The sequence below is a fragment of the Aptenodytes forsteri genome, unplaced genomic scaffold (genome assembly GCF_000699145.1).
Source record: "Aptenodytes forsteri isolate BGI_AS27 unplaced genomic scaffold, ASM69914v1 Scaffold153, whole genome shotgun sequence".
In the NCBI taxonomy this organism is placed as follows: domain Eukaryota; kingdom Metazoa; phylum Chordata; class Aves; order Sphenisciformes; family Spheniscidae; genus Aptenodytes; species Aptenodytes forsteri.
The window spans coordinates 1,487,701-1,515,454 of record NW_008796178.1 but is presented as its reverse complement, the minus strand read 5'-3'; the positions used below and the strand labels follow the sequence as shown (position 1 = coordinate 1,515,454).

Genomic DNA, 27,754 nt, shown 5'->3' with positions numbered 1-27,754 from the left:
AAAATCACTGAATTCAAAGGGACAAGAAAGTTGTCCAGTCTGTGCAATTAAAAAGAAGGATGATGTTCTAGGCAACGTACTGTATGACAGTTACGAGTAACCTCTGTAGTAAATAATTACATTCAGTGTGTGGGTTTTTCTTTTCCAGAACACCAGCTCAGTAACTGTGCCAGAAACACTGTTGTTTGTTTCAACTCTTGATGGAAGTTTGCATGCTGTCAGCAAGAGGACGGGAGCAATCAAGTGGACTTTAAAAGAAGGTGAGTAGGAGGTGTCCTGATGCCCTCTACTCAGGAACTGTAGTAACAGTCTAATCGATAATTCAAACTGTTGTAGGGCCTGGTAAATACTTTCTTTTCTTTCTTATTTTTGCTCTTGCTCCAGAATTAAGCTACAATGTTTCTGGAGTCATGTTCATCTTCATATTTTCACTTGCAGATCTTTTCCAGGTTTATAGGGTTTTTTTGCCAGAATGTTTAAGCTGTAGTGGTATAATGTGTAGGTATCACGTTTTATGGGAATGAGCACGATATAAGCAGGCATAGAACAGAATAGATGTCAAATGAGAGTGTCAGCTGGTGGAACTGGTGGCAAAGGGTTTGCATGATTCTGTCTCTGGAATACCCTACGTTCACTGGTGCAGTGGATATCGTGCAAACCTCGGGTCTTTTTTTCTATAACAGACATTTAGGAACTGCACTTGTGTAAAGAAATTTAACATTGCTCAGTGACTGGAAGTGATTTTGTAATTTTAATTACTGAGCAGAGATAGCTCTTTCTGTCTTCATGAAAAATTCAATATTTAATACAGATTTGTTTTAGTGGGACTCTGATTATGTATGGTAGAAGTGATGGTAGCACTTTCTCTTCACTTTGGGAAATAAATTAGAAAGCAGGTCAAATGGAAAGGAGTCACAGTGATTGCATCATTCTGTCCTCTATTTTTAAACCTGATGTCAGTTTAGTAGGTGAGCTGAAATGGTAGGAAATGGATTGTGCGTATCTGATGTCTGCAGTACAAACCAGTTGTTCTTATTTGTGAAGCCATTCATATTTGAATGCAAATCTACCAGACAAAAAGTTAACTTCATAAATGAGCAAAGAATGCTTTTGTAGCTCCTCTTGGAGTAAAGAGAGGTGAACGAGTATTTTCTTGAAGGATCTTCGTTAATAGGTGTGATTACATTTTCTCCCCCATCTCTCCTCTTTAAATTTAGACATCTCCTTTCCCTGAACAGTCTTGAATAAAAAAAAAGTTATCAACCTCCTCCTTTATTGTTGCTACAGGCTACTGTGGTGTTAAGAGAAGCTTACTGGTTTTTGCTTGTCATTCAACTGACAGGAGCATACACTACATAGACCTATCCTAGAAGGATATTGTAACTGCCATTTGTTTGCAGCCAGACTTACTAAGTGGCAAGAGTTTTCATGAGGAAGAAATGAAGGCACTTTGGCAATGAAAAGGATCTTGGTCAGAGTGTATTGCTCAAGGAACTTCCCTTGTTTAAAAAAAAACTGTTGCAAAACTGTTGGTGGTACAGTAGAACTGCCAGACTGGATAATACAGTTTTATAGGACTTCTTTTTTTCTCTCTGTTGCTAACTATGTATTATTCTGCATCTTATGTACATGCGGTATGTTCAGTTGCTTTTTGCAGAGCACTTAAGTGCCCGTTAGTTTATTTCTGTGTAACAGAACAATGTACAAGGGTCAATGAAAAAAAAAATTAGTGGTAGTTACCATTGTTACAAGATGCTTCATGAGTTAACTTAATTAAGTGTACATGGAACAAGGGCCTGTACATATAAATTGGCAAATTAATTTGTAATTGGAGGGGTTTTATTTATTTTTGCAAAACTGTATTTGTTGGTGGTCACCCTGTGGGTGGGAAGCCCAACAAAAATGCGACAGTGTTGGAAATTAATAGCCCATGAAAGTCCTTACCATCTTGCTGTGCTAAATCCCTGGAGAGATTTAATAGTGCAGAATTCAGTATTAATATTAGTGTATAAACACAAGTTGTTGGGTGCACTCTATCTGTCAACAATATGCTTGTACTGTTATAGAGAATTACCCAGTGGGAAGTTGCATGCATTGCAAGCAGTGTTCTTGCAGGTACCATTTTACCCTGATTATCAGACAATGAACCATGTGTTGTAGTTCATGTGCTTTGAGAAGTTGTGGAGGTCACCTGAAGTGCTGCAGTGGCATTCATCAGGAAGAGAACATTTTATTACTGCACTTAAGCAGCAAGGTATTTAACAAAGGGCAATTCATATACGTTTTATTTTCACTGGGGAAAAAAACAAGGTGGTATTCATTATCAGGTGGTACTTAAACAAACATGAGAATCTTGCCATGTGTGGCTTGTTTTAATTTAGCACTGAAGCTTATCTTAGGTATGCAGAGTAAATGAGCCAGTGGTTATCACCACAATAACATGTTTGGGTTTCCTGCCTTCATGTAGTGCTGGCAAGAAAGGCAGTCTGAATAGTTGTGCTCCCCATAAAGCAGGCAAAAAAAATGGGTCAGTTAGTAATAGGACTGTCCAGTAGTTCCGAAATAAAGCTGTGTTCTCTGCAGTTATATGTAGCGAGATTGTGGACCTGTTTGTTGAGGGTGCTTAATACCTTCATTTCCTGTTGGCTTCGATGGGTCCTACTATCTGACAGCTCTCAGGATTTTTCAGTGGCCAGGTAACTGATGCTGCGCATTCCCTGGGCTTTGGAAAGCTGGAATGTGGTTGGAAAGTTTATAGAAAGAACCCACACTCTTCCTCCACCCAAATTTCTGAGAGGTACTTTTGCTCCTTCTGTGGCCCCACAAAAACACATTCTATTGAAAGGCACTAATTTGAAAGTGTATTGAAAGGGTGCGGCATGCATTTAAGATCAGAGACTAAATATGGCTCTTAGTGCCATCTCTGATGAATAAAAGGAGCTGTCAGTTCTAAGTGACAGTGTGATAGGCTCTCGTGTTTTCTGCACTTGCCACTAGCAAGATACTTAGTGACCATCCTCACTTAGGATGAAATTTCTTCCCCAAAATCGCTGAAAATTAAACTTATTCTGTCATTTCCTATAGCTCTCTTTGAAAGGTACAGGGGCGCAAGCACTGTAGGCTTGCTTTACATGCAGGTAAGAAAGTAGACAGTGATAGAGATGGTGGCGAGAAACCTGTTGGCAAGACGGAATCTGGAGAATGCTTTTCTCCTTAATGTCAGACATTATATTCATGATTCTGATTTCAGTGTGAGCTTTAAGAATGTGATTTTAAGACTGTCCTGTTCCCTCACATCTTTGTAAAAATCATCCTGTATGTCTTTGTTAACTCAAGAGCTTAGGTTAATGATCAGAATATTGAACTTTGAGATGTTAAGAATGTAGTGTTTGAAAGTGGACTCTTTTCTTCTGACAGTCACTTCTGTGTGTCCTTCTGTACTGTTCAAAGCGATCTCTTTCTTTTCGTTCACCAGCTCCGTAAAAGCTTTTCCGCCAAGAACTAATTCAAAGTAATTTGCCAGAAGAACATATAATATATAGGGATTTGGGTCCACATTTAGAGCCAGCAGAAATTTTATGATCTTCAGTTCTCTGTAGCAATAAAAAAAAAAGGTGGCCCACAATCAATTTAAAAGGTTTTGATTTCTGATACCTTACTCATAACCTATGGACTTCAGTGGACTAGTCATGATAAGACAAAGGTATAAAAACTGTACCTATTAATGGTATGCAATATGTAGATTCTAAAGGGCAAATATGAGATCTGTAGGTCCTGCTCTAATAACAGTGGTTATTCCCAGGCAAGAAGAAATATCTTTGTGAATAGCTGTAAATTAATAAGGATTGTCAAAACAAAACAACAGTACTCTTTTCAGCAAATTCCAGAGGATAGTTTGTTAGTATCTCTAACCTCATTTACTGTAATTGCAACAGCAGGCGAGGATGACATGATTTTAAATTGGCCTGTTAGCCCAAATCTTATGGTTGGGCCTCAGGTCAGGAAACCGTTTTTTCCAGCTCATTCCAGTGGGGCAGCAACTTACTCTGTTGTTGTTTCAGAATCTCCCACTTCTTCTTTTCAGCCACTGGTTTTGTATGTTCTACCTAAGGGCACATTACAGTGATGAAAATGTGCAACTCTCTCTTGTGCATTAAAAAAGACTTGTTTTTTGGTCAAAGGGCAAATTTTATCTTACCATGTGTTTGTGAAATATGGAGAAAAGTCAAATGCATTATATTTAGCATTATGGTTATAATTTCAAAAATTGTATATATGGCTTTTTTCCATATATGTATGCAAAACATGGTTTAGAATTATTTCAGAATAACCTGAAACGTGTCGTGTACTTCTGCCCACTCACAAGAAAATGATACAGGCACAAATATTTTCTGGCCATGATGCAACCGAAACTGTATTGGGACATCTGCCTGCTGCCAGGTCAAAATCTTAATTTCAGGGAAGTGTAACTGAGCCCAATAATTTACTAAATTACTGGACAGTCATGTTAACAGGTTTCTAATAACTGCTGTACTTGTGAATAAACTCTTAGAGTTCTAGAATAAATATTTATAATCTAGGATCAATGTCCTTTTAATTCTTTTTTTCTTGACGCAGTTATTTTACAAATCTTTTTATTAACTTGTAAAAATGAAGGCTTTTCAGTTCTTACAGGATATCGTTTTTGAAGTCCCACAATGACAAGGAGAGGTATCAGCAGTATTTTTAATGGCATTTCTATTCTACTGATGCCCTTGAACTCCTTGTGCTTGTGGGCATTAATATGCTTTGCTGAAATTAATTTAATAAAGCGTATCAGTGGCAATAGTGTGTGCATGTGCTTGTTTACACACGTGTATTACTGGATCAGAAAGCTAAAGCTTGTATTGAGTGTGTTCTCAAAGTGTGTATTGAGTTGTAGGATTTTAATATAGGAATCGTTAACATACTCTGCCTTAGTGGAGGCTGCAGTAAAAACAAATTGGAAACCCATGGAAGTATCTACAGAAAACTTGACCTTCCCTCCAGCACTGGAGGTATTTACAGGATGGTGTCCTGCTTCCTAACTTCCCCCCCCTAGTTTTTTTGACATCTTTGTTTTCTTAGCCTGGAAAGTGGAAAGCTTTTGGACAGGATATCATACCAAAAGCTTTATGTAGGACATTGCAAGAAGTTGGCTTTTCTTCTGCTACAGGGAATGGAAGCTTAAAGAGGCAGATGTATTTTTATCACAGATTTATCACATTTTCTCTGTAAAATTTTTGTTCCGATACAGAATACTTACTGCTTTGTTCAGTGGTTATTATCACTGTTGTTGGTATTGGAACAGATTGGGCCTATTAGAATGACTTACCTAATTACAGGGAACTGCAGTTCAGGGAAATTTTGAAAGCAGGATTACGTGATTACAGTCTCAGCATGTTAACACTTGAGTGCTGAGCTGTTGAAGAGAAGATAAGGCCTCAGTTCTTTGACTTTCGCAAGGACTTTTTCCGTTTGACCCGTTGCGGAGCAAAAGGTGACTTCAGTTATAAGACAACTCATTCTTTTACTAGTCTGTATTCAAGCATATGAAAACTATTGTAAGACCTGACAACAATAAATTAAACTCAAGATTCTCTTTTTATCTCAGAGGGAGTTCTTATTTCAAAACAAACTTTGAAATAAAGTTGGAATATGTCCCAAACCACATGGAAGTGAATGTGAAGAGTTCATTGTCTGTCTTCAAAGTACCTTTGCAGAGCTTACAACCTTAGTTCAAGATCATGACAGAAAATGAGAAAATTTACATCACTCCAGTAGCTAAAAATGTAGAGAAATGGCTCTCCATAGCCCATCTTTCCAGGTGGATTGTGCCACCTGGAAAATACCATAGCCCATCTTTCCAGGTGGATTGTGCTAGTAGTGAAAGGAGAATTCCTTTCACTTCAGAAAATAAACTCCTCCATCAGTTTGTGTTCACGCATTGTGAATAGCCTCATGCGTGGAAATGAATCAGATATTGATACTAAATGCTTTCTAACAGTTCATACACAACACTTAAATGTTGCAGGAAACCATCAGAATAATCAGTGCTTTGGTTCATGTGCCAGCAAGTACTAAAAAAAATTTCCTGCTGCTTTGTAATAACATCTTAATCTGTTCCATCTACCTCTTCTTTATCATTGTTAGTAAATCAAATTTCACTTACTGAGAAAACAAGTAAAAGCAGGATTTTTTCACTTCTGATGAAGCACTGTTGTTCTTGATATTGAAGACATGATACTAAAGAAAACTTTAAGGACTTTCTCATGAGCATGATGCTTCTGAACAGCACTGAATGGCTTGGAACTTTTCATAAGGCTTTCATTCATGTCTTCTGATATGCAAGAGTGCTTCAGAAAAACGCACTACAGAAGTTGGAGACATTCATGGGATTTCTGGCATTGTTTATTAAAGTGTAGGATACATTTGTTGATGAAATTGTTATGAGTGACATTTTTCCAACAGCTTTCAGAAATATAAGCTTGGGGGTAAAAGCTTAATGCAAGTAAATATTGCATATATATGTGTGTGTGTGTGTTCTTTCACTATTATGGTACTACGTGGTCGATAAAATCATGCAAAACTTCTCAGACCTTTGAGATAGTTGGAGCAGAGTGGAGCACTTTTTTTTTTTGTAAAAGTAGATTGCCCAGTCTTAGAAAATTAAGTGAAAACAAGTTATTAGTCCAAAAATGCTGTACTGTATTATTATTATCATTCACTGTATTTTGGGGGCAGAAGAGGGAGCTATCGGAAAGCATTACTAACCAGACTCTCCTGCAAATGTCATGGACAAACCAGGATCAGTTGCTAGAAAACATAATCTACCTTTTGAAATTTCCTGTAATTGTTCAGGTGTTCTGAGCATTCTTTGAAAAAAAAACCTGAAATACTATGTTTGAGGAAATCGCATTCTGTCCTGCTCTACTGTAGAGTGCATGTTATGTCAGCAACTGTAGTTAGAAAATTTGGAACTTGATTCAGATAGTACTAGTTCTATACTGTAATTTCATGTAACAACTTCACACCTCCATTTAATTCAGAGACTAAGCAGTCCTTTTATTAAAATTAAATTTAAAAGTTTCTGAAGATAATTTGGACAAGAAACTATTTTCTTATGCTTTGCCTAGGCTAGAAAGTGATCTTAAAGAAAATCAGCATTACTGTACTTAACAATGTATATGCAGTCAGTTATCACTTCAAAAACAAGTTGTGCAGCTTTGTTATCACTAACGATCATTTGAGGAGATGTTTGTAGATACGACAAAGTTGCTTGAGCACTGTTGGTGAAGATTGCTGTTGTCTAGCAATAGTCATCATCACCAGAGGCGACAGTTTATTTTTTACCAAGTGAGACACTGTCTGTGTAATCAGTTCATCAAGAGACTTGCAAAGTTTATTTGGCTTTTGCGTTTAGCAATGCTTATAGCATTTGAAATCTTATTTCAACTGAGGCAGGTGCCATTTTCTACTGATTTATGATGCTGTTCTTTCCACAAGACTGTGAGAGTTTCCCTTGCCATGAAGCATTTATGATTATAAGAACTCTAGCCTATGGTCTTTAATGTCTCTTCTTTTAGTTCATTTCACCTACACTTACAGATACATTGAGTATATAAACTTGATGTCTGTTTGCTTTTAGTAGTTCAACCTAGCAGTTCAACTCCAGAGTTGAGCCACTTTATGTAATGGTCAGCTAATGCTTTTTCTTGCTTGCTTTCCTTTAGTAATGGAGAGATGGTGTTGTAAGTCACCATGTGTTGCATTAGATATCGTAAAGCTTGTGGAATACTTGAAGCAAACACTGAGAAATAATTGGCATGTAATCAACTGTAAGTTTGGAGGGGGGGAGTCCCTCCCAAGATATCCTGAAACCAGTTTCTTCACACAAGGGATAGAAATGAATTGCTTGATGTAGTTAAGGGAATAAAGGTCTGACTAAGCACTGTGGTCTGTAGAGACAGATATATAACAATGAATCACTTAGCTCCTTTGTCTGAATGTTAATTATTCTTAGGGCCTTTTGATGTGTACTTGGGTTCTCAATAAATTAAATGGAGTTTGTGATACAATGTGGAGCTCTACACTTGCATAGCATTCTCATCTTACATCAGTGAACAGTGGTAATGGTGATAATTCATCATTAAGAGAAAAATTGATCAAGATAGGTACTCTTGCTCTCCGTCTTCTATGGCTACATGTCAGTGCCTAGGACTGTTAAGAGTACCAGCTAAATTATCTCAGCGTTTTTGCTGCCCTATGTGTGAGGCTCCGAGTAGAAGATAACATGACTAGGCTGTGTCTGTGCCCTCCAGTGGGTTTCTTCCCAGAGCCGGCACACAGCTCTGCAGGTCTGCAGGGTCCCTGCATTAGAGGGAATTTGTTGTGATGTGGAGGGAGACTGTGTTTGATGATGATCTTGCCAATGCAGGAGATGCCAGTGCAGTGGTGAGTAACCATGTGATGAGGGAAATAGGTAAAGCATGAAACTTGACAAGTCTGCTCACTGAGCTGTGAGTTTGCTAGGCGTAGTATGATTCAGTGCTTGAGTAGAGCACTGTTCCCTCTCCAGTTAATTGGGTTGTTCCAAGAAGCTTAATATGCTTTTGAGTAGTTTATTGTGAAAGCTTTGAGGATGTATCTGGAACATTTTTTAGGCTTAAAGAGAAAAAAAACCCAAAAGTAGTTATGTTTTGAATAAAGCTGCTCTGAGAGTGTTTACTATTGTAAAAAGAAATTGATGAAAATAAAAATAGCTTTATTGTTATTCCTCATATTGTGATTTCTTTCTGTCTCTGATATTATATGTGCATCTTTTGGTGACTGCTGTTTTCAGCTGCATTGCTGTTAGAGATCTGTTTGGGTAGGGGTTTCTTATGGTTTTTTAATCTGTTACATAAAACGAAGGGACATGCTCCTACGCGTTATCATCAAACCCAGCAGTTCATGTGGTGCAATATACTTACTGTAGAGTGGTAGAGACTTTGTAAGACCCATATAATGAACCCTGAATTTCTTGTTCTTGTCTTGCTTCACTCTGCAAATATCACAGTACGCTCAAGCTGTCCAGAATCTCTGTCAGTTTCCCAATCAAAGGCTCTCCAAATGTCATTGGTTTTGTTCTTATTTCCTTCCTGTAGCATCATGATGTTTGCATGGAGACACAACAGGTGGAAAAACAGTATTTGTTTGCTTGGTCACCTTTATCTTCTTACTCAGGCTTATTCTAGAGTAATGGTTTGATTTCCTCTGTGGAAGTGAAGATACCTTGCATCCTCTTGACGTCTGAGTTACTTTCTGCCAATATACCCATAAATAAGCACACACGTTTGTCTTAGAAATTGCAGAGTATGTCTTACAAATCTGGGAACTTCTGTTGTTTTGGCATCAGGATTGAAAATCCCATGATCCAGGATTTTTTGAGGCCTCAGTAATTTTGAGGTCACATCACCTTACATTAAAATCAAATTATTGTTCTCAATTTACCTTTTAATATGTAAGGATCTAGATTTAGCATTGTCGGTTTTTATTTTTGTTGATGAAAGCTAAACTGTGATTCTGATCACTCAAAATACCAACTACTGTGAGATTGTTTCCAAACGTTTTGATTTTAATGTAATGTGGATTCTTGGATAAAATTTAGTGGGGAGATTATTTAAATGAAAAAAATCAGGTTTGAGGTAATTTTGTATAGCCCTTGGCAGACTTCTGTTTTTCTTTTCAGTGACATGCTGGTCACAGAGGTTTTATCTCGGAGTAGGAAGTGGCACTAAGTTTTTTCCGATTTGCATCGGAGTCTTGCTCTTAAGTCATTGGCAGTCTTCCCATTCATTTCAGTAGGTGTAGCACTAGGCTTTCAGTTTGTATGTTGCATTTTAAATTAAATGTTGAGTTGGCTAGAAAGTATATGCTTACCTGCCTGATACACGAGGTACCTGAGACACCAAGTGGCAGAATTTCATAAAACACAGATTAAAAAAGCATTAGGCTGGCCTTCTTGTATGAAAATACCAAGATACGCACTTTTGTATCCCTGTTCTCACAGTCTCTGCAAACTTCCATTAGCTGTAGCTTGTTTTTGAGTAAAATTGGTTGTTGAAGCCTGCACAGTGACAGTAGTTGCTGCAAGTTATGGTCAGCCAGTGCCCAGCGATCACACACACGTATTGGAAGCAAGAGTTTTTATTAACATGTATACAGGCAGTTCTAACAGACTTTATATGCTCTGTCCAAGTGAGAAATAAAGAGAAAACTCAAGATACAATACAGTACTGCTATCTGATCTGAGTCTCCTCCCAGGGGTAGCTGGGGAGTAGTGTGGATAAAACTGAGCAAAGAAATTCAGACGGTTTAAAACTTCTCAGGTGCTTTGTACTTTCCCATTTTACAAACCTAGTTTCACAACCAAACAGGAGATCGTTGAGGCTGCTGAGATGGCCCCTTTCAAACTCTGTGCATCAGCCTTTCAAAAAGGAGCAAGTTGTTGCAGGTCTGACTTAATCCTGTATCTAGTGAGTTCAAGGAATTGAATTGCCAATATTATCACTTTTTCTGTTTATGCAGATCCTGTACTTCAGGTGCCAATACATGTGGAAGAGTAAGTCTTTCCTTTATCTCATTTACTGCTTGTTTGATTTCACTGACCTCTTGAAATTTGGTTTAATTTGAACCAAAAATATCTGTGTTCTAGAAAAGTTGCATACCTTGCATAAGTCAACTTAAGGTGGTTTAGAGAGCAGGTACAGAAAGGATAGAATTAGCTACATATAATTCGCTTATTTGTAGCGCTGAGAAGAAACATCCTGTCTGCAAACTGTTCTCTCAAGCCCTTGCTCAGGTTTGGAGATCAAATGTGCTAACTGTGCTGCAATCTTAATTGAGCAGCTTTGAAAACGACAGAAACAGCTGGGGAGTGATCTCTGGGTTTTGTACTTCTCTTCAAATAAAGGACTAAAAATATAGGAAACTCTAACCACCATCACTACCAGGATCTTCAAATGAAACCCTCAAGCTGTTACTTCAGAGTGGTTCCTCCAGCAAAACAATTTCACATTTAACTAGAAAATTTGGGGCTTTAACTTTATGTCTCTGAAGTCAGTGATAACATCCTTTCTTTTTTGTAGTTTGTGTTTGATGTTGGGGTTTGGCTTTTTTTTGTAGTTTGGGTGGAGGGTTGCCTTTACCTCTCAAATTTACTTAGTTCTGGCAACTCTTTTACTGTTCCTTGCCTTCCTTATGCTCTCTGCTTTTGTTTATTTATTCGGTTTGTTTTTAATTCTGTGGCATTTTGAAAGCATATAGATCTTGTTTAAAAGCTTTCACCCAAGTGATTGCCTGCCACATTTGGATCTTTGAATTTTCAAATGTATTAGTAATCTTTTGTTATATCGGTTCTCAAACTTCTTTATATTTTTTCATTATCACAGTTTATAAATGAAACTTCAAATAAAGGATAATACAAAGTAAAAAATTTAATGTCAGATGAACTTCTCTGTAAAGCCGGTACTGACCATACTTGCTTTCCTGTTCTCTGAGAAGCACAGTATATTTTTTATCATTTGTAATTGCTGCTTAAATCCTAGGCCAGCATTTCTTCCAGACCCAAATGATGGCAGTTTGTATACGCTTGGTGGCAAGAATAGTGAAGGCTTGACTGTAAGTATATTTTTTAAATTCTCTCCTCTGATAATTTTTAGAAAAATGCCCTAATCAGACTCACACGAAGGATAAGTCCCCAAGGGAACTTTCTGCTTTCTTGACAGTACTGTAAAGTTTTGCAGGCTTGTGTACTGCTTAATGGAAGTGCACCAGTTTCTTGGAAAAGCTTGATCAGACTAGCCAAAACCCAGCATCTGCTGCCTATGCCAATGTTAGGATACAAGTTTTTGGAATGACAGTGCCCTACGTTGTGTTGCTAGGACCTTTGCAGAGTGAAAACATACTTAATTTTATTAGAGCAGAAAGTTGCCACCTTTCTTGTGATCGTCAGGAAATAATTTCTGCTTGAAAATATCAACAACACATATGTTTTGTCCACTTGTACTGTTTTTCTGTAACATGCTAAAATAATGATGTTAATGACAAATAAAATTTATGTTGTATTATCCAAATACTGAATAATCTCTGTACGATTTGATGGGAAAGGTGTACCCGGAAAAATACAAATCAGATATGTCACCTTCACCCAAATACTTAATTTTCTAAAACCATCTGCCAAAAGGCAGGATTAATATATGTTCCGTGCTGACACCTTTAGAAGATGTCTTTGTAAGATTTAGTAAGCAGACAGAAGTGGTGAACCTTTTCAAAATAGTCACCAATCCATGTAACACACAGATACTAGCTAACGTTTGACTTTTATTTTTAAACTTTGTGGTAATACTCAGATAAAATGTTTGGCTTCCTACAAGTTTCTGTTTTCTGGTAGCTGCTATGATTTCCCTTAAGAACTTCAATATTGTTAAATATTTTAGTATTTACTCACCACTCCTCCCACCCTGCAGTACAGCCAGATCATAACTTGCAAAAGGATTCTTGGTTCTTTTCCTGGGTGAATCCAGGAAGCAGCAATCTATTTGAATCTATTCCTTTATTCTGTTAATCTTTTTGAATTAAAGAAATTTAATTTCTGTTTAGAAACACTATTATAAAAGTTTTAAGCAAGACTCGAGTTATTTTAGCATATTTAAGTAAACTTAGCAAAGGCCTGATCTTTATTGTTGGTGCAGCTTGTCCGTTACTCTTGTGACCTCATCCCATTAAAAGTCTCTTGAAATTTAGTAAGGATCATCACCCATTCTGTAAGTGCAATACAGGCTTGGCAGTATCTCAAGAACTCTTTAGTCGGAGATTCATGCTTCGCCCTCTCAACAGTTTCATTTGTATGAAGATATCCGGCCTTTATAAATGTTACTGTACAGTCCTGTGGAGAACCATTGCATACTCGTTATAGGTGAGACAATTAAACTGCGGTACGTTGAAGCCCAGACAGTTTGTAAGTGATGATGGTGGACCTTAAAACCACAGAGTCTTGGCCTCCTAACCTCTCAGCTGCAAGCAGTTCTTCCACTCTACATGCATTTCTCCTGTTGTAAACTCACTGAAACAGACTTCTCTCTGTTCTGGGTTTGCAGAGCAGGGCCTTGACCTGAAATTTTGAGTTCTCAGGCACTACAATAATATAAAGAAATAATAAAAAACAAGTCATTTGAGATTTCTGAAGTTTTCTGACTACCCTTTTCTGTGAAAAAATGTGAAGACTATTACACCAATATGAATAAGCTTTTATTGGTTTTTTTTTCCCCTAGAAACTTCCATTTACTATCCCAGAGCTGGTGCAGGCATCTCCCTGTCGCAGTTCAGATGGGATCCTGTACATGGGTGAGCTCAAATTTAATCTCTTTTAGATTGTAATATGTTCGCAGACTACAAAATATAGAGACTCCCAGACTGCATGGAAATATGCTTTATTTTGCGTATTAATTATGGTTTTTCATGAACCTTTTGGATTGGCCAGTAGTGCTAAATGATGAAACTGAGCCTGACTATGAGAAATTGTTTTATTGAAAATGCTTTGAAATGATGAAACTGAGCCTGACTATGAGAAGTTGTTGTATTGAAAATGCTGTATTCATGCTAAGTTCATGAGCCTACTAAAGAAAAAAGAAGACTGAAAAGCTTGATGGAAGTGCAATTTTCCAACTGAATGGTAATGTGGCTTAAATTATGATTTCAGGTAAAAAGCAGGATATTTGGTACGTGATTGACCTCATGACTGGGGAGAAACAGCAGACCTTAACTTCCTCATTTGCAGAAAGTCTTTGCCCATCAGCATCCCTCCTGTATCTTGGGAGAACAGGTCATATGCTTTTTTTTCTGCAGCTTAGAAGAAAATTTGTTGTTGTCATTGTTTTTAAAGTTTAGGATCATAACAAATGACCTTGTGATCAGTTCAGCCTTTCAAGTTTATTTCTTAGAAAAACTTCCGTAAATTGTGATTTTAGACTGTACACAGAAAAATTATTAACTTTTTATAGCAGCAGAAAGATACTGTTTTTTTTAAACTTTGGCAGCAGGCATGGTCCATTATTCTTGTTGACTAAGTGGCATTTATATTCTGTTTAACAGTAGCAGCTGTGAACCCAAGTTTGCTCTGTAACATACAGCTTTTATAAAAACTGTTTAAAGAAAATGGAGATATAGTATATCCACTGAAATTATAAATGCAGTATTCTAAATAACTGTTAAAATTAGACCAACACCATATAGGTGTTGACTAGTAAACAGGAATAAGTGTTACAGACTTGTTCTTTAACCTCTATATTAATGTGTTCTTTAAGCGTGATAGTTCAGTTACAGAACGCGGTATACTGAATTTTAGAATGCAGGGTTTGGAAACTTGTAAGTAAAACAAAGTACATCAGAAGAAGCTGTGCAGTAAAAACAAAACGTTGGTAACGTGAGCAGTAACTGTCTGCAGGGCTTCCTGTGGATCAGTATATGAGTGGATCGGGTATTATCTTTAACAGCTATGAAATGTTTATTTATCAGGAGTGTTGGGAAAATGAAATGCAGAGAGCAGTAAGTAGTGTGTGTGGTGTTCTGAAGAGTATCTCAGATTTGAGATGATCGATTCTATTCTCTCATAGGTTTTTTTGCTTCACAGACTGTATATTTTTTAACAGAGTACACGATCACAATGTATGACACCAAGAAGAAGGAGCTGCGATGGAATGCCACCTATTTTGATTATGCAGCTACTCTGCCTGATGAAGACATAAAATACAGTAAGAATTTACTTTCTTCTTTTTTTTTTGTTACACACACACACATATTGACCATGAGTTTTGCGTACAGGCAAAAATATTCCGATTTTTTTCTATGATTAATAGGTCAAGCTGTCTGTCTGATTTTTGTGCCGTTGATACGCATCTGCCAGTTTTTATCCTTTACATGCCATAATATCTAGAGCCTGTTAGGTAGCTTCAGGTAAATTGAATCTAAGAAGGTACAGCTCTTGAAGATACGACTCTTTAAAATGTAGTGAAAAATGGCAGGAGAGGAAGCAAACCTAAACTGTGGTGCACGCTTAGAAAAAGTTACTGCAATGCTGTTGCATTGCAACTGAACTTTTATCAACCTAATTCTGACAGCTGATTCACTGATCAGCTGTTCTTTTGCAATGTAAGGTGTAACGGACTCCAGAGTTAACATAAGGCTTGAACTGTTAATATGTATTATTAAAATTGAGTGTCTGCAGCAATCCAGATAATCTCCTATATATTTGTATATTGTAGAAATGTCCCACTTTGTGTCTAATGGAGATGGACTGGTGGTGACCGTAGACAGTGAGTCTGGGGATGTACTGTGGATTCAGAATTACGCTTCTCCTGTGGTAGCTTTTTACATCTGGCAGCGTGAAGGATTACGGAAAATTATGCACACTAACCTGGGGATAGAAACTCTGCGATACTTGACGTTCATGTCTGGGGAGGTTGGACACATTACCAAGTGGAAATATCCATTCCCAAAGGAAACAGAGACCAAGAGCAAACTGACGTAAGCATCAATATTCCTGTTGTTCTCACTGTCTATTTGACAGAGCTTTGTCATTAAAACCTTATTTATATCCATTCAGTTAAGGATTGGTCTACACGTTTCAAGATGGTGAAAAGAACACATAAAAGCAGCTCTAGTTCTCCAGCCGTTATTTTATATCATATTTGAACTTTTACTGTCTAAAGGCAGAGACAAAAAAAAAAAATCATAAACTTAGGAAATGTATATTCATAACTTTTATCAGATGTTCTGTGTTGAATAGTTTCTTAATAATGTGGAATGGAATTGTTTTTTATTGCCTTTCACACTATAAAAAAGGTGTATAGCAGTTTGGCAAATACCAGTTCTTGAATAATGCAGAAATAGGACATGAGTTACGTCAAATGAGTAATTGTGACGTGAATAATCAACTAATAATGCTTTCATAATTAAAAAGAATGGCTTCATAGTACAGCAGTACTTAAAACAATTTTACAGATCCAGGCTTTTCAAGATATAAATTTTGATGATTTGAGAAACTCATGCATTAGTTCTGCAGGATTGTGTTGCCAAGGTTTTAGCTAAGATGGTAAAACACCCGTTTGTCTACTTCTTTACTGTTTTTTTTCCAGACCAACTCTCTATGTAGGGAAATACTCCACAAGTTTGTATGCGTCGCCGTCAATGGTGCATGAAGGAGTAACTGTTGTGGTAAGTCGGGAGCTGCAAGAGTTGAATGACACCTGCTGAAAAGTGCCTTTACAGAATTAGTACCGTCCTGGGTTTAAAAAAAAGTTGAAATGGAAACATACATAAAAATATATTAAAAAAAAAAAAAAGACAACTTTGCCATTGTAAAGTGGCAAAGGGATCTGATTAAAATAGAAAATAAAACACTGAAGGCTGTACATCTACAGAAATTTGGTTTTAAATTGCAGATTGCTATCAAGAAATGCATAGCAAATTACATGAAACAATTAACAGTAAGCCTTAGAATGCATGACCATATTTCAGGAATCATTTCAAATGCTGCAAAGAAGTAACTGTAGCTCATCAGGAATTGTGCCAGGCAAGCTTAGCAGGAGTGGACCAGAGGTTGCTATGCAGTATTGTTGGTGCATTGTGGTTAATGTCAAAATTGCTGTTTTGTTCATCAAACTAACTCCCCATAGATAGGAAACTGCATCATAGTTTTGTTTTGCTCACACTGTGGCTGTCCAGGTAGGAAATAAAGATCTTGTTTAACTTTTCTAAAAAAAGAGAGAGTAATCTCATCTCCTAGGCAACATGTAATTTAGAAGGTCTAATGTCCAAGGTTGTTGAAGCAGTGGCTGAGGGCATAATGGCAGTGTTTACTTATGGTGAGTTTGCTGCCAGTAATTTTTGACCTCCATTTTTTTACTTAGTTGCCTATTTAAATATTATGGGAACACAGTGCTTCCTTGATTGTAACAATAATCTCTCTTTCTAGCCCCGCGGCAGTGCCATACCCTTACTAGAGGGTCCAAAAACAGAAGGAGTCACAATTGAAGACAATGGCGAGTGTGTTATCACCCCCAGTACGGATGTCAAGTTTTCAGGCAGACTGAAAGAAAAGAACAAACTCAACTACTGGAACGACTGGCTTTTAATAGGTATCCGAGGTCCCTTGCTTGGCCCTGGTCTGCTGCTCGTGCAGGATCGCATTGCCATCTGGCGGACAATTCTAATCCAAACCTCAGAGCTGTTTTTCAGCTGCTGTAAATCAGTCACAATGACTGCCTAAACTCAGGCAGTAATTACTGAATTCTACTAATAGTTTCTAATTCATCCTTATCTGCATATGAATTAATGTCTTTAAGTATACGACTGCATACTGTTTTTCCCAAGGCCCCTGCTTTATTCAGTGCATAGGGTGAAGAGTGCTTAGCTCAATATGTGAAAAGTTGTTTATTTGCCCCCTCCTTCAGAGAGGGGTGTAGATAATTAATTATTTACTCTAAATATTGTATTCTGGTTCCTTTGGATTTTTTTATTGTGCATAATGCTACTTTAATTCTCACCATACGGATCAAAGGGTCATGTTTTTCCCCATGTTACAAATGGAGGATTAAGGCACAGAGGCTGAAGATAATATTAATAAATTTTGGAATTGACTTTTCAGGGCATTTATAATTTTGCTTCAAAAATGAACTGTCTGAAGTTCAGTTTTAAGTGATGCAAGTTTATAATTAAGTGATATATGCCATAGGATCTCTGTGGCAGGGACGGGTTGTAACTTTCAGCTTCCTTAACTGCCACCTTTCTCTTCCTGTGATCCCTTTCTTTGTTGATACTGTTCTGCTCTTGCAGTTGGTCAAGCGGCTCCCTTTAAACAGTTCGTATTCCTCTGCAACCCTCTGCGCTGAATGACCCGTGCCCTTGATCTTTTCCCTCCTTTCTCTTTCCTCCTCTATACATGAGCAGGAGTCTTCCTCTGTCTACTCCAGTTGCAAAAGCTGGGAGCACAGTAGTGTCTCCCTCTTCTCACTTACTTGGCTAGCACGAGCCAGAGTGTGAAGAGCAATTGTAGCTGAGTGCTGGATCGATTCTTGCTTCTTGCGCAGTGCGATCCATTCCCGTCGGAACCATTTCATATCTAGAACATGATCTTCGCCTCAAGGCCGCATCACAGAGCAAAACTACCTTGCGAGTGAGCCAGCTAGGAGGCATAATGCGTGTTCCTCTAATGGTCAGGAACCAAATCCACAGCCAGTGCATGAGCACATTGTTCCTCAGGATTGTGATCACTATACCTGTGACTGCTTGGGAAGGACAGAGGGAAAAAGTGTTTTAATTTGAGCTTTTGTTCTGTGATGTTCCCAAGCCTTTTGTAAATCAACTTTATATATGCTCTTCAGCAAAGATGCTGAAATCAAGGATATCTTTCCTAAAAAGGGACAACTTTTTATTTCAACAAATGTGTTTTATTTAAAGGGCACCATGAAACACCATTATCTGCCCCTACAAAGATCCTGGAGAAATTTCCAAGCAACTTACCTAAGAGGCCTGAAAATGTGATTCCGGCTGACTCTGATAAAGCCACTATTGAAGAGGTTTGTGACGAGAATAATCATCGTACTGGATGATAGAAGAATATAAAGGAGTAGAAGTTGGGGAAGGACTCAGAAGGAAAGCTACATGGAATTACTTCACATTTTTTGTGTCAGATTTTCACGTACTTAGCATGTAGAATCACGGGTATGATGATGTGTCAGTCCTTATTTCAGAATTAGGGCTTTCAGCTGCTTTTTTTTTTCCCACATGCAAAACTTCCTTTGACTTTGGTAGGGTTAGAAATTGCTAAAAATTATTTAGCAGAAAGGCTAGCGTATAAATGCTCCATTTACCATGAAGATACCGAGCTAACAGAGCTTTCTTTGCCTCTTAGGTTATTGACATCGTTGAAGGTTCCTCAACAGAAGTGCCTCCTGCTGTTCCAAAGGATATTGAGGAGAAACCTGCTTGGCCTATCCCTCGGCCAGAGGCTCCTGTGGACTCCATGTTGAAAGACATGGCCACGATCATTCTCAGCACTTTCCTGCTTGTGGGCTGGGTGGCTTTTATCATCACTTATCCAATGGTAATGCTGACTTAGCTTGATGTGCTTTTCAGTTTTGGGAAAGTCAGTAACATTTTGCAGCCCAAGAAATGACACAGGAGTTAGAAAGTAACACACTACAGGGTTTTTTTTTCCCTCCTCACAGATGTGCAGTGGGTAGCAAAGGCTACAAATTTGACGTAACAGTGATTTCTCTGGGCAAATGTGCCAACTCTGGAGATTTATTTTTTTTTATCCCACCAATTCTGTTTTTTGTATGTGTTACTCTTTTCACAGACATGATCTTAGCACCATTGGCTTCACTCCTCTCTTCCTCACCTGAACCATTGTCAGGTTTTCCAGCTTTTGGATCAAAGCCTTTATCCTTCTGTGGTTTAAAGACACCTAGTCAACCTAGTAACAGTTAGCTTTTGCCGTATTAACCAACCAGTGTGATTTCTCAGCTTTGCAATGGAAGTTCAGAATGAAATTGAAGGCATGTGAGTGAAAGTTCCCCAGCCTGCTTGGCTGATAGCGTCATAACAAGAAAGCTTTCCTCCCACCTTTTGGATGTAGCTACCCCAATAGCTATAGAGTTCCCTTTTGTGACGTGACTGTAAGAAACTTCACTCCACTTACGGAACTGAGGTCCTTTCTCACAGAGTGTACATCAGCAGCAACAGAGGCAGCATCAGCTGGAAGAGAAGATACAGCTCTTGCAGCAACAGAAGCTGCCCTTCCGTGCTCCCAGTGATCTACCCCCAGAAGCAGATTTCTTGGACACCTCCTATGGACGGACAGAGAGCTCAGCTACCAGCACACCAAATATGTCCCCCAGAGCATCAAACCATTCCGCGTATTCCAGCATCTCCACATCTGATGTTGGGAGCTGCCTCTCCACTGAGCAAGAAGAGGGAGGTAGGGTTGATCCCGTGTCTTTTATTGCGAGTCTCTGTATTTCCCCAGTCTGTATGATGATACAGCACAACAATTAAAATACTTATTGATGATACTTCACAGATCAGAAAGCTGAAAAGGACCATCGTTCTCATTTAGTCTGACCATTTGCAAAACACTGTGCAGGTGTGCCATGCCCTGACTTTGAGCAGGATGATTTGCGTTAGAAAAACATCCAGTTCGTAGCTGCCATCTGAGGGATTATGTTGTCTGTGGCGGTATATTCTTACAACCTGTAGCCATTCTAGGGAGAAGTTCATTTAAATAAAAATACGTATTATTACAATTAACTGGAGTCAAGAAATAAAGATTATGCAGCACGGCCTGCATTCCTGCCTGATCTTCCTGTGCACTCTTTTGTCCCTTCAAAGGCTACTCAGGGGAATAGTAAACCCACTTCCATAACTGTCAGTCAGCTTTTCCTAAACCCAACAGGACATCTATAAAACTTTCTAGAAGGAGTTTGTCTGCTGAGAACCACTAGTCCCTTATACTGTCTTGAGACATGATCTTTCCAGACCTGAGGTCGGGTGGTGTGTACAGAATGTGTTTGACTCTGTATGTTGGATTATTTGGTCACCAGAGAGTATTTGCCTACTCACCGTGAGTACCAAAATGCAGATGTTCGTTTGTTTTGATTATCTGTGTTGTTAATTTAAACATGAGCAAAAAGACTTTTATATACTGGCCCAGAAGGATGTGTAGTTGTAAAAGGCTGACTTGACCCATCCTAAACCGGTCCTTGTTTCTTGTTTTTTGTTCAGATGAAGATGCAAACAGAGTGATGGTTGGCAAGATTTCGTTTAACCCAAAAGATGTACTGGGGCACGGAGCTGAAGGGACAATTGTTTACAGGTAGAAGACAATATGTACATTCAGCATTAAATAGACCAATGAAGGTCTTATTTGCATTATGTCTTTTTAAAAAAAAAAAAAAAAAAAAAAAAACACAGTAAGTATTTTTATAAACAAAATCAAGTAAGTAAAACTTGATTAAATATGTATATAAGTGCACATACATGCACATGCACGCATATATGGTTTTTTGCATTATGTTTTTTTAAAAAAAAAAAAAAAACAAACAACAAACCATGTATCTAATATGAACAGAAATGAAACTTTGAAAAGGTATTTTGCATGTGTCTGGAATATTTTCATGCAGTGTTTCTGCACTAGCAAAAACTACTTCACTTCCCCTAGAAATGTTTAATGACCAAATGTATCTGTTTCCAGCATGGGAAATGCTTTAATATGCCTCTGTAAAATGTCTTCTGTTGTCACTCAGTTTGTACATGCTTTGTCTACAGAGAGCGTAAAAGGTTGCTGTGGTTTTCCTTCCTGTCTGCAGGGGGACATTTGATAACCGCGATGTTGCAGTGAAAAGAATTCTTCCTGAGTGCTTCAGCTTTGCAGACCGTGAAGTACAGTTGCTGCGAGAGTCAGATGAGCATCCTAACGTGATCCGCTATTTCTGCACGGAGAAGGACCGGCAGTTTCAGTACATAGCCATTGAGCTGTGTGCTGCCACTTTACAGGAGGTGATGGGTCACTTGCAAACCTACAGAATTTGTGAAAGTCTTCTCCCTGGAAGGCCTTCAATTTCCTTTAGCTTAAGTTACTGAAGTGCCTGCCGCAGGAGATGTTCTCATTACTCCCACCATCACCTCTGTGACAATTACACACTCCTATGACAGGGGTGTTTTCAGACCTTTAGAAAGACATCCCTGTACTGATTTAAGGGCTTTGAAGTCCCTCTACTCTTGCTTCTGGAGCACAGTGCTATATAGAATTCTAGCTCTGAATGACGTTTTAGAGATCATCACCTTCAGCCAAAAAAAAAGGCTCTTTTATGTGTGTTACCAGCTAGCACAATTTATCGAGTCTAATCTTTTTTTGGGGGGATGTGTGTGTGAAGGGGATATACTTACTATTTACACAGAGTGTAATGATAAGCAATGTTGTGGCTGAATCTTCCGTTTCTCTGTTGTAATTTATAGTATGTTGAGCAGAAGGCCTTCAGTCACCATGGCTTACAACCTATCACTCTCCTGCAACAGACGACATCTGGTCTTGCTTACCTGCACTCTCTTAGTATTGGTAAGAATGCCTTTTGTTTCAGTATTGGATGGAGAGTGGTACATTTTCTTAACTAAAAAAAAGGAGAGAAACTGGTCTGGTGCTGGGAGCTTGTTTATTCAATCCCAGGAGAGAGTTGTAGAAGCGCCACCTAGTGCGGGCAGCAATAGTGTCTGTCCTTTGAGACCGGCCTTGCCCCTGTAACATTCTGCTGCACTGGAGTAGTAAAGCTAGTCATTACCATTTGTTCGGGGTGCTGCGTTTTTTGGATAGAAGTCATATAAAACATGATGACCAGTGGTGATGGAATAAAAAAGTGATGAGCCTCCACCAAAGACAATAGTTTGAGGTTAGGACTTTGATTTAAGGAACGGTGGTTCAGCCTTGTGAAAGGTTTACAATGCAACTACATAAAAAATTTACAAATATCGTTGGGATTGCCTGGAGTGGATAAATGGGTGTTTATAATAGTCCACAGGGACCTGAAGCCCCATAACATCCTCATCTCGATGCCTAACGCCCATGGGAAAGTCAAAGCTATGATTTCAGACTTCGGCCTGTGCAAGAAGCTGGCAGTGGGCAGGCACAGCTTTAGCCGTCGGTCGGGTGTGCCAGGCACCGAAGGGTGGATTGCCCCAGAGATGCTGAGTGAAGATTGCAAAGAGAACCCTGTAAGTCTTCATCTTTCCATCAGGCTCCCCCGGGAGAAGGCAGCACAACCAACCAGTGGCACATTGTTGCAGTCAGACTAAGATACGCAGTAGTTGATGCCTGGGAATTCATAGAATCATAGAATAGTTTGGGTTGGAAGGGACCTTTAAAGGTCATCTAGTCCAACCCTGCATTCATGCTGGCTTGCAGCTGAATATGTGATTCTGAAAAGTTTTCTTCTGCTCTTAGATGCAAAATAACCACCCTGTGATGATGGCTCAAAGTCTTCAGGGGAAAAAAAAAAGTGTTATTGCTATTAAAGGTTGTTTATTTGCAGACATATACCGTGGACATCTTTTCAGCTGGCTGTGTCTTTTATTATGTGGTATCTGAAGGCAGCCATCCCTTTGGCAAATCTCTACAGCGGCAAGCCAACATTCTGCTGGGTGCATACAGCCTGGAGTCTTTAAATGCAGGGAGGCACGGTAAGAAAATCACGGTAAACATAAAGCGCTACGGAGTTTAGTGAGCTTTCCATGGGTGTTAAAATACCAACAGAAATGACAGACCTATGACCCACAGTGATTGCCAACCTGGCAGTGGTGAAAGTCGTACTCGTAAAGTACTCCTGAAGTAAAGCTCCTGAAGTTCTTAGAATTAGTACCCCAAAGCATCTCTGGGATACAAAATTTGGAACCCTGCAAGCTTGACTGTAGAGTTATTTCATGTAGTTCAAGGGTATGGAAGAGCTGAACTTTGATCTTCAAACACTGCTGACTTTCTGTTGGTTGCCCAGCATATCTACGAGGGCAGTACTTGAGCTAGTGGGGCTAGTGTTCAGGATAGTGTGGAAGAAGTAGAGAACATAATGGTGTTCTAAAGTACAAAACATCATTAGATTTCCCTACAGCCTAAGAATTATCACCCTTTTCCTTGCAGAAGACATAGTTGCTCGTGATTTAATAGAGCAAATGATAAACATGGACCCTCAGAAACGTCCGTCTGCCAGCTGTGTGCTAAAACACCCATTCTTTTGGAGTTTAGAAAAACAGCTCCATTTTTTTCAGGTTTGTGTTGACCTTTTCTGTTCTTTCAGTTCTAAGGATTCCTGCAAACATTCTTCAAATCTTGAATTCAGTCTCTCCTAGCTTTGTGGATGTTCGAGGTGATAGAATCCACAACCTTACTGTGAGGAATGAAGAAGCAAAGTTGTAATACCTAGGTGGTATCTCTTAAGAAATTGGCTTAGCCTTACAGAAGATCTTTTATAGCGGGGCTGGAACGTGATGTTACCAACTTCAGTTGGAGTGAGGAAGATCTCTAGCAGCTGCAGTAGCAATGCAGGGGAAGCTGTTGCCAGGCAGGTTTTCAAGAACAGGGTAGCCCACTGCAGTGAATATGCACACTTAATCCTGATGTGGGGTGGGAAACGGGCTGAGGGCCTGAGGTTCTTTCCAGCCTTACCTTCTACTCTGTGATTAAAAGGCTTTGGCAGAGGGTGAAACAACTCATTATCTCAGAAACTTCTGTATCCCGGGCCCAAGCATAACGCATTGTATTGTACCTTGTCATTGAGTAAAGTAGAATCGTAACTCTGTTATCAGGACAGGCTGTAATTGGCCAGAAGCAGCAATTTTAAATCATTGGGAAAAGCTTGGAAATGAAACTAGAAATAACCTGAATGTCTCTTCCAGGATGTTAGTGACCGGATAGAGAAAGAATCTTTAGATGGTCCAATAGTCAAGCAATTAGAAAGAGGTGGAAGAGAGGTGGTGAAGATGGACTGGAGAGAGCACATCACTGTTCCTCTTCAGACAGGTAATGGATAGTATTTTATCAGAGTGGAAAGGAGTTACATGCTGTTGTTCCCAGTTTGCCGGGACAGGAAAGTAAGGATAACACCGTCTCAGTTTTGGCACGTGACCTTTACTTGTCAGAAAAGTATTTCTTCAAATTAAAGTACATGTTTATATATTGAAACACACCTATAAGGATATGTGACTGTAGGCACACATACCTTACTTTTGAGGCCAGCAACTAAAACTGCATCAAAACACAAAAAGAAATCTTGTAATTTCTTTTGCAGATCTTCGAAAATTCAGATCCTATAAAGGAGGCTCAGTACGGGATCTTCTGAGGGCAATGAGAAATAAGGTAAAGGACTTCTTTCCATAAGCAACACGCACACTGTGGTTCTGCCTCCATTTGCTGTTTGTTGCTAGTCTATGTCTATCTTTCTTACCTTGTTTTAGGTATTGAGCTCCTTTACGATGGACTAATAGGAGGTTACTTTGTCCGTGAAAAAGACAGCTCTATTTCAAAGAGGATCCTTGAACACGTACCCTCTGACTGAGCTTTTCCCTATTCTGTTTTCCTTTACAGAAGCACCATTACAGAGAACTGCCTCCTGAAGTGCAGGAGACCCTGGGCTCCATCCCCGATGATTTTGTATGTTACTTTACAGCTCGTTTCCCTCACCTGCTCCTACATACCTACAATGCTATGCATATCTGCTGCCATGAAAGACTGTTTCAGCATTACTATAATCAGGACTCTGCAGAGCTGAGCCTTGCAGGAGACACTGTCTGAGAGGAGAGGGATGGAGCTTTCTTCTCTGGGACCGACATTCCAAGCACAGGGCTGTGAAACAGGCCTACCTTTAGCAGGGAAAAGTGGGATCAAAGAGCTGAATTCTCTCTCTTTGAAGAAACCAAGCTTCCAAAAAGTGCCTTGTACCTCTGCCTGCGCTGGATCAGGAGATGGTAGGAGCCCAAGGAGCAAGTGGTCACTTCAGAAAAGCAATGACCCCGGTGATGGAGTTATTCCAAGGCAATTTTCAAGACAGTGAAAATGGAGAGCAAAAGCTGGATATAACCGTCACCCAATATCCCTGTACTGTATGTGATTTTATAGCTGATATGTTTTACTACAAAGAATCAAAATACAGTGATTGGAATCATACAATTACTAGGGACTGGGATCTGCGAAAGGAGCCTTTTAGTTGTAGCAAATCATCAGAATCTGCCGTTGCACTACCGCCACGTTATGCATCAGGCACACCACAGTGATTGTAAAGGGAATCATTTATGATTATCCAAAATACAGTAGAGAGAGTACAATTTCTGTTTAATCAGTACTACCCTGGCAAATTAGTCCCTCATACTTGAGCACATACAATGAAGTTCTAAAAAAATACTGACTTGAAAAATCAGTTACAGGTTTACCTACTTTGACATTAAGCCTCATTGTTTAAATATCAACCAGTATTCACAGAAGAGCTTGAACCGTCGTTGACTTAAATCACAGTATCAGAACAGACCTACACAAGTAACTTCAGAAAAATACTCTGCTGTCAGCTGTGAGCTGCGCGCAAGAGGCTAATCATTTATCTACTGCAAGTGTTCCTTACTTTCTTATAAAGAAGGGTTGCCAGTTGCAGAGCCAGAGGTAAAATGAGTCCTGGGGAAAAGGGAGCTAAATAGGAAACAATGAGAGATGTACGGAACAGTGAAATCATAGGCAGTGGTTTTAATGGGTGCGATAAAGCTGTAAAGGAACCCCATCTGCTGTTTGTAGGGGGTTGCTGATTACACCCAAGCGAGCCTATGTTTTTAAAGATGCAGTATTTCTTTTCATTGGCCCTAAAGCTGTGACAAAGCATTAAGTGTGTGCAAAGGATGAAGAAATGCTGAATTCTAATATAAGTAAGTGGGGTGTTCTTTTACAATATATTTATTTAACATATTTATATTTATTTAATTTTTACTACAAAGTGGTATCAAATCCAAGTGGTACAAGTATAAGGCATGCCAAATCATTCTTAATCGGTTTTGTGTTTATATTCAATCATATTATAACAACTGGAAGAGGAAAGTGATACTGCATCTTTCAATGGAATTCATTAAAGGAGAAATTACAAAGTGGGAATTTGTATGACTGTGCCATTGTGTCTTAAACTAATAAGTTATTGACAGTAATGTGTATGACTGGGTACGTACAGCTACTTTTCTGGAGCTACTTTACGGGAAGTTTTTTTCCTAGTTTTACAATGTATGAGAGCAATTTACCTAAGATGCCAACTGTGCAAGTTACATGTTTCTAAAGCTTGAAAGAAATAACGGTAGTTTTACCTAAGAAGATTCAAAGCCTATTTCATATTTTTGTACTTCTCATGTAAAGTTCTTTTATAAGTCTACTAAATAAAGACTTGTACTCAGATTAAAAAAAAAAAAAAACAAACCAACCCACAACTTCTAGTGACAATGTGTGCCTGGGGAAAGAAGCCAGACTGCTGCCATGTGTGGACTAACACAGCTTTCAGAACCAGGGCTGGAGCCAGCGAGCAGGGGAAGAGGGTAACGCACCTAGAGCTGCTCTGAGGCAGCCACATCCTGCCTCCCCCGAGACAGGGCATGCACCTGGTTTTTGAGCAGGGGCCTGCTCCGACACACACACACAGACTCACCTCTCTTACGCTTGTTGCGGTGTGTGAGCATCGAGCCTCCTTGAACGCCCAAGAGCCTCGTTTTGTTATTCCAACTAACAGTCCCCAGGCAACAGCCACCTACATCTTGGTGTCCGAGGCAGGTCACCAGATAAGATAAAATGGCTGGAATGATTGCACGCTGCAAAAATTTTTATTGCTGTACAGGACTGAGATACCCATAAAAAAAATTTTTGTGCGAAACTAAGTTGGCAAATGACCACGTGGTTTACAGGAAAGAAGGCAGCCTGTAAGACAGCTTTGTCTGCTGGAGCGTGGAAGGCTGAAGTGCATCTCACATCTCAAGTATCAGCACAGCCCTCCTCTGCCCCAGCATTCCAGAGGGCTGATGAGCCACTGGTATTCCATGACCCTGCCAACCGCTCTGCTATTTACTTTGGTGGGGTGGCCTGGCGTGAGTAGGTAGCTGATGTAGAGGGCAGTAACTGGTGGGGGGTGGATCTGCC

At 39.1% G+C, this 27,754-nt stretch overlaps 1 protein-coding gene across 1 annotated transcript; it reads left to right on the top strand.

Annotated features, from left to right (window-relative positions):
* Positions 1 to 151: 151 nt before the first annotated feature.
* ERN1 (endoplasmic reticulum to nucleus signaling 1) lies at positions 152 to 27,754 on the top strand. Its single transcript, XM_009287693.2, has 21 exons — positions 152 to 260; positions 10,588 to 10,621; positions 11,607 to 11,679; positions 13,332 to 13,404; positions 13,760 to 13,882; positions 14,709 to 14,810; positions 15,321 to 15,582; positions 16,194 to 16,272; positions 17,033 to 17,195; positions 18,517 to 18,635; positions 18,971 to 19,162; positions 19,783 to 20,038; positions 20,842 to 20,932; positions 21,426 to 21,615; positions 22,075 to 22,174; positions 22,625 to 22,824; positions 23,142 to 23,289; positions 23,744 to 23,871; positions 24,499 to 24,622; positions 24,891 to 24,958; positions 25,187 to 27,754. Exons 4-21 carry the CDS (start codon positions 13,401 to 13,403, stop codon positions 25,391 to 25,393), a joined length of 2,556 nt encoding a protein of 851 aa, XP_009285968.1. The 5' UTR covers positions 152 to 260; positions 10,588 to 10,621; positions 11,607 to 11,679; positions 13,332 to 13,400; the 3' UTR covers positions 25,394 to 27,754.

Coding starts and splice junctions, on each gene's coding strand:
- ERN1 (XM_009287693.2), top strand. Junction 20,039..20,841: donor CACTGAGCAAGAAGAGGGAG/GTAGGGTTGATC, acceptor TTTTTTGTTCAG/ATGAAGATGCAAACAGAGTG. Junction 20,933..21,425: donor GAAGGGACAATTGTTTACAG/GTAGAAGACAAT, acceptor TCCTGTCTGCAG/GGGGACATTTGATAACCGCG.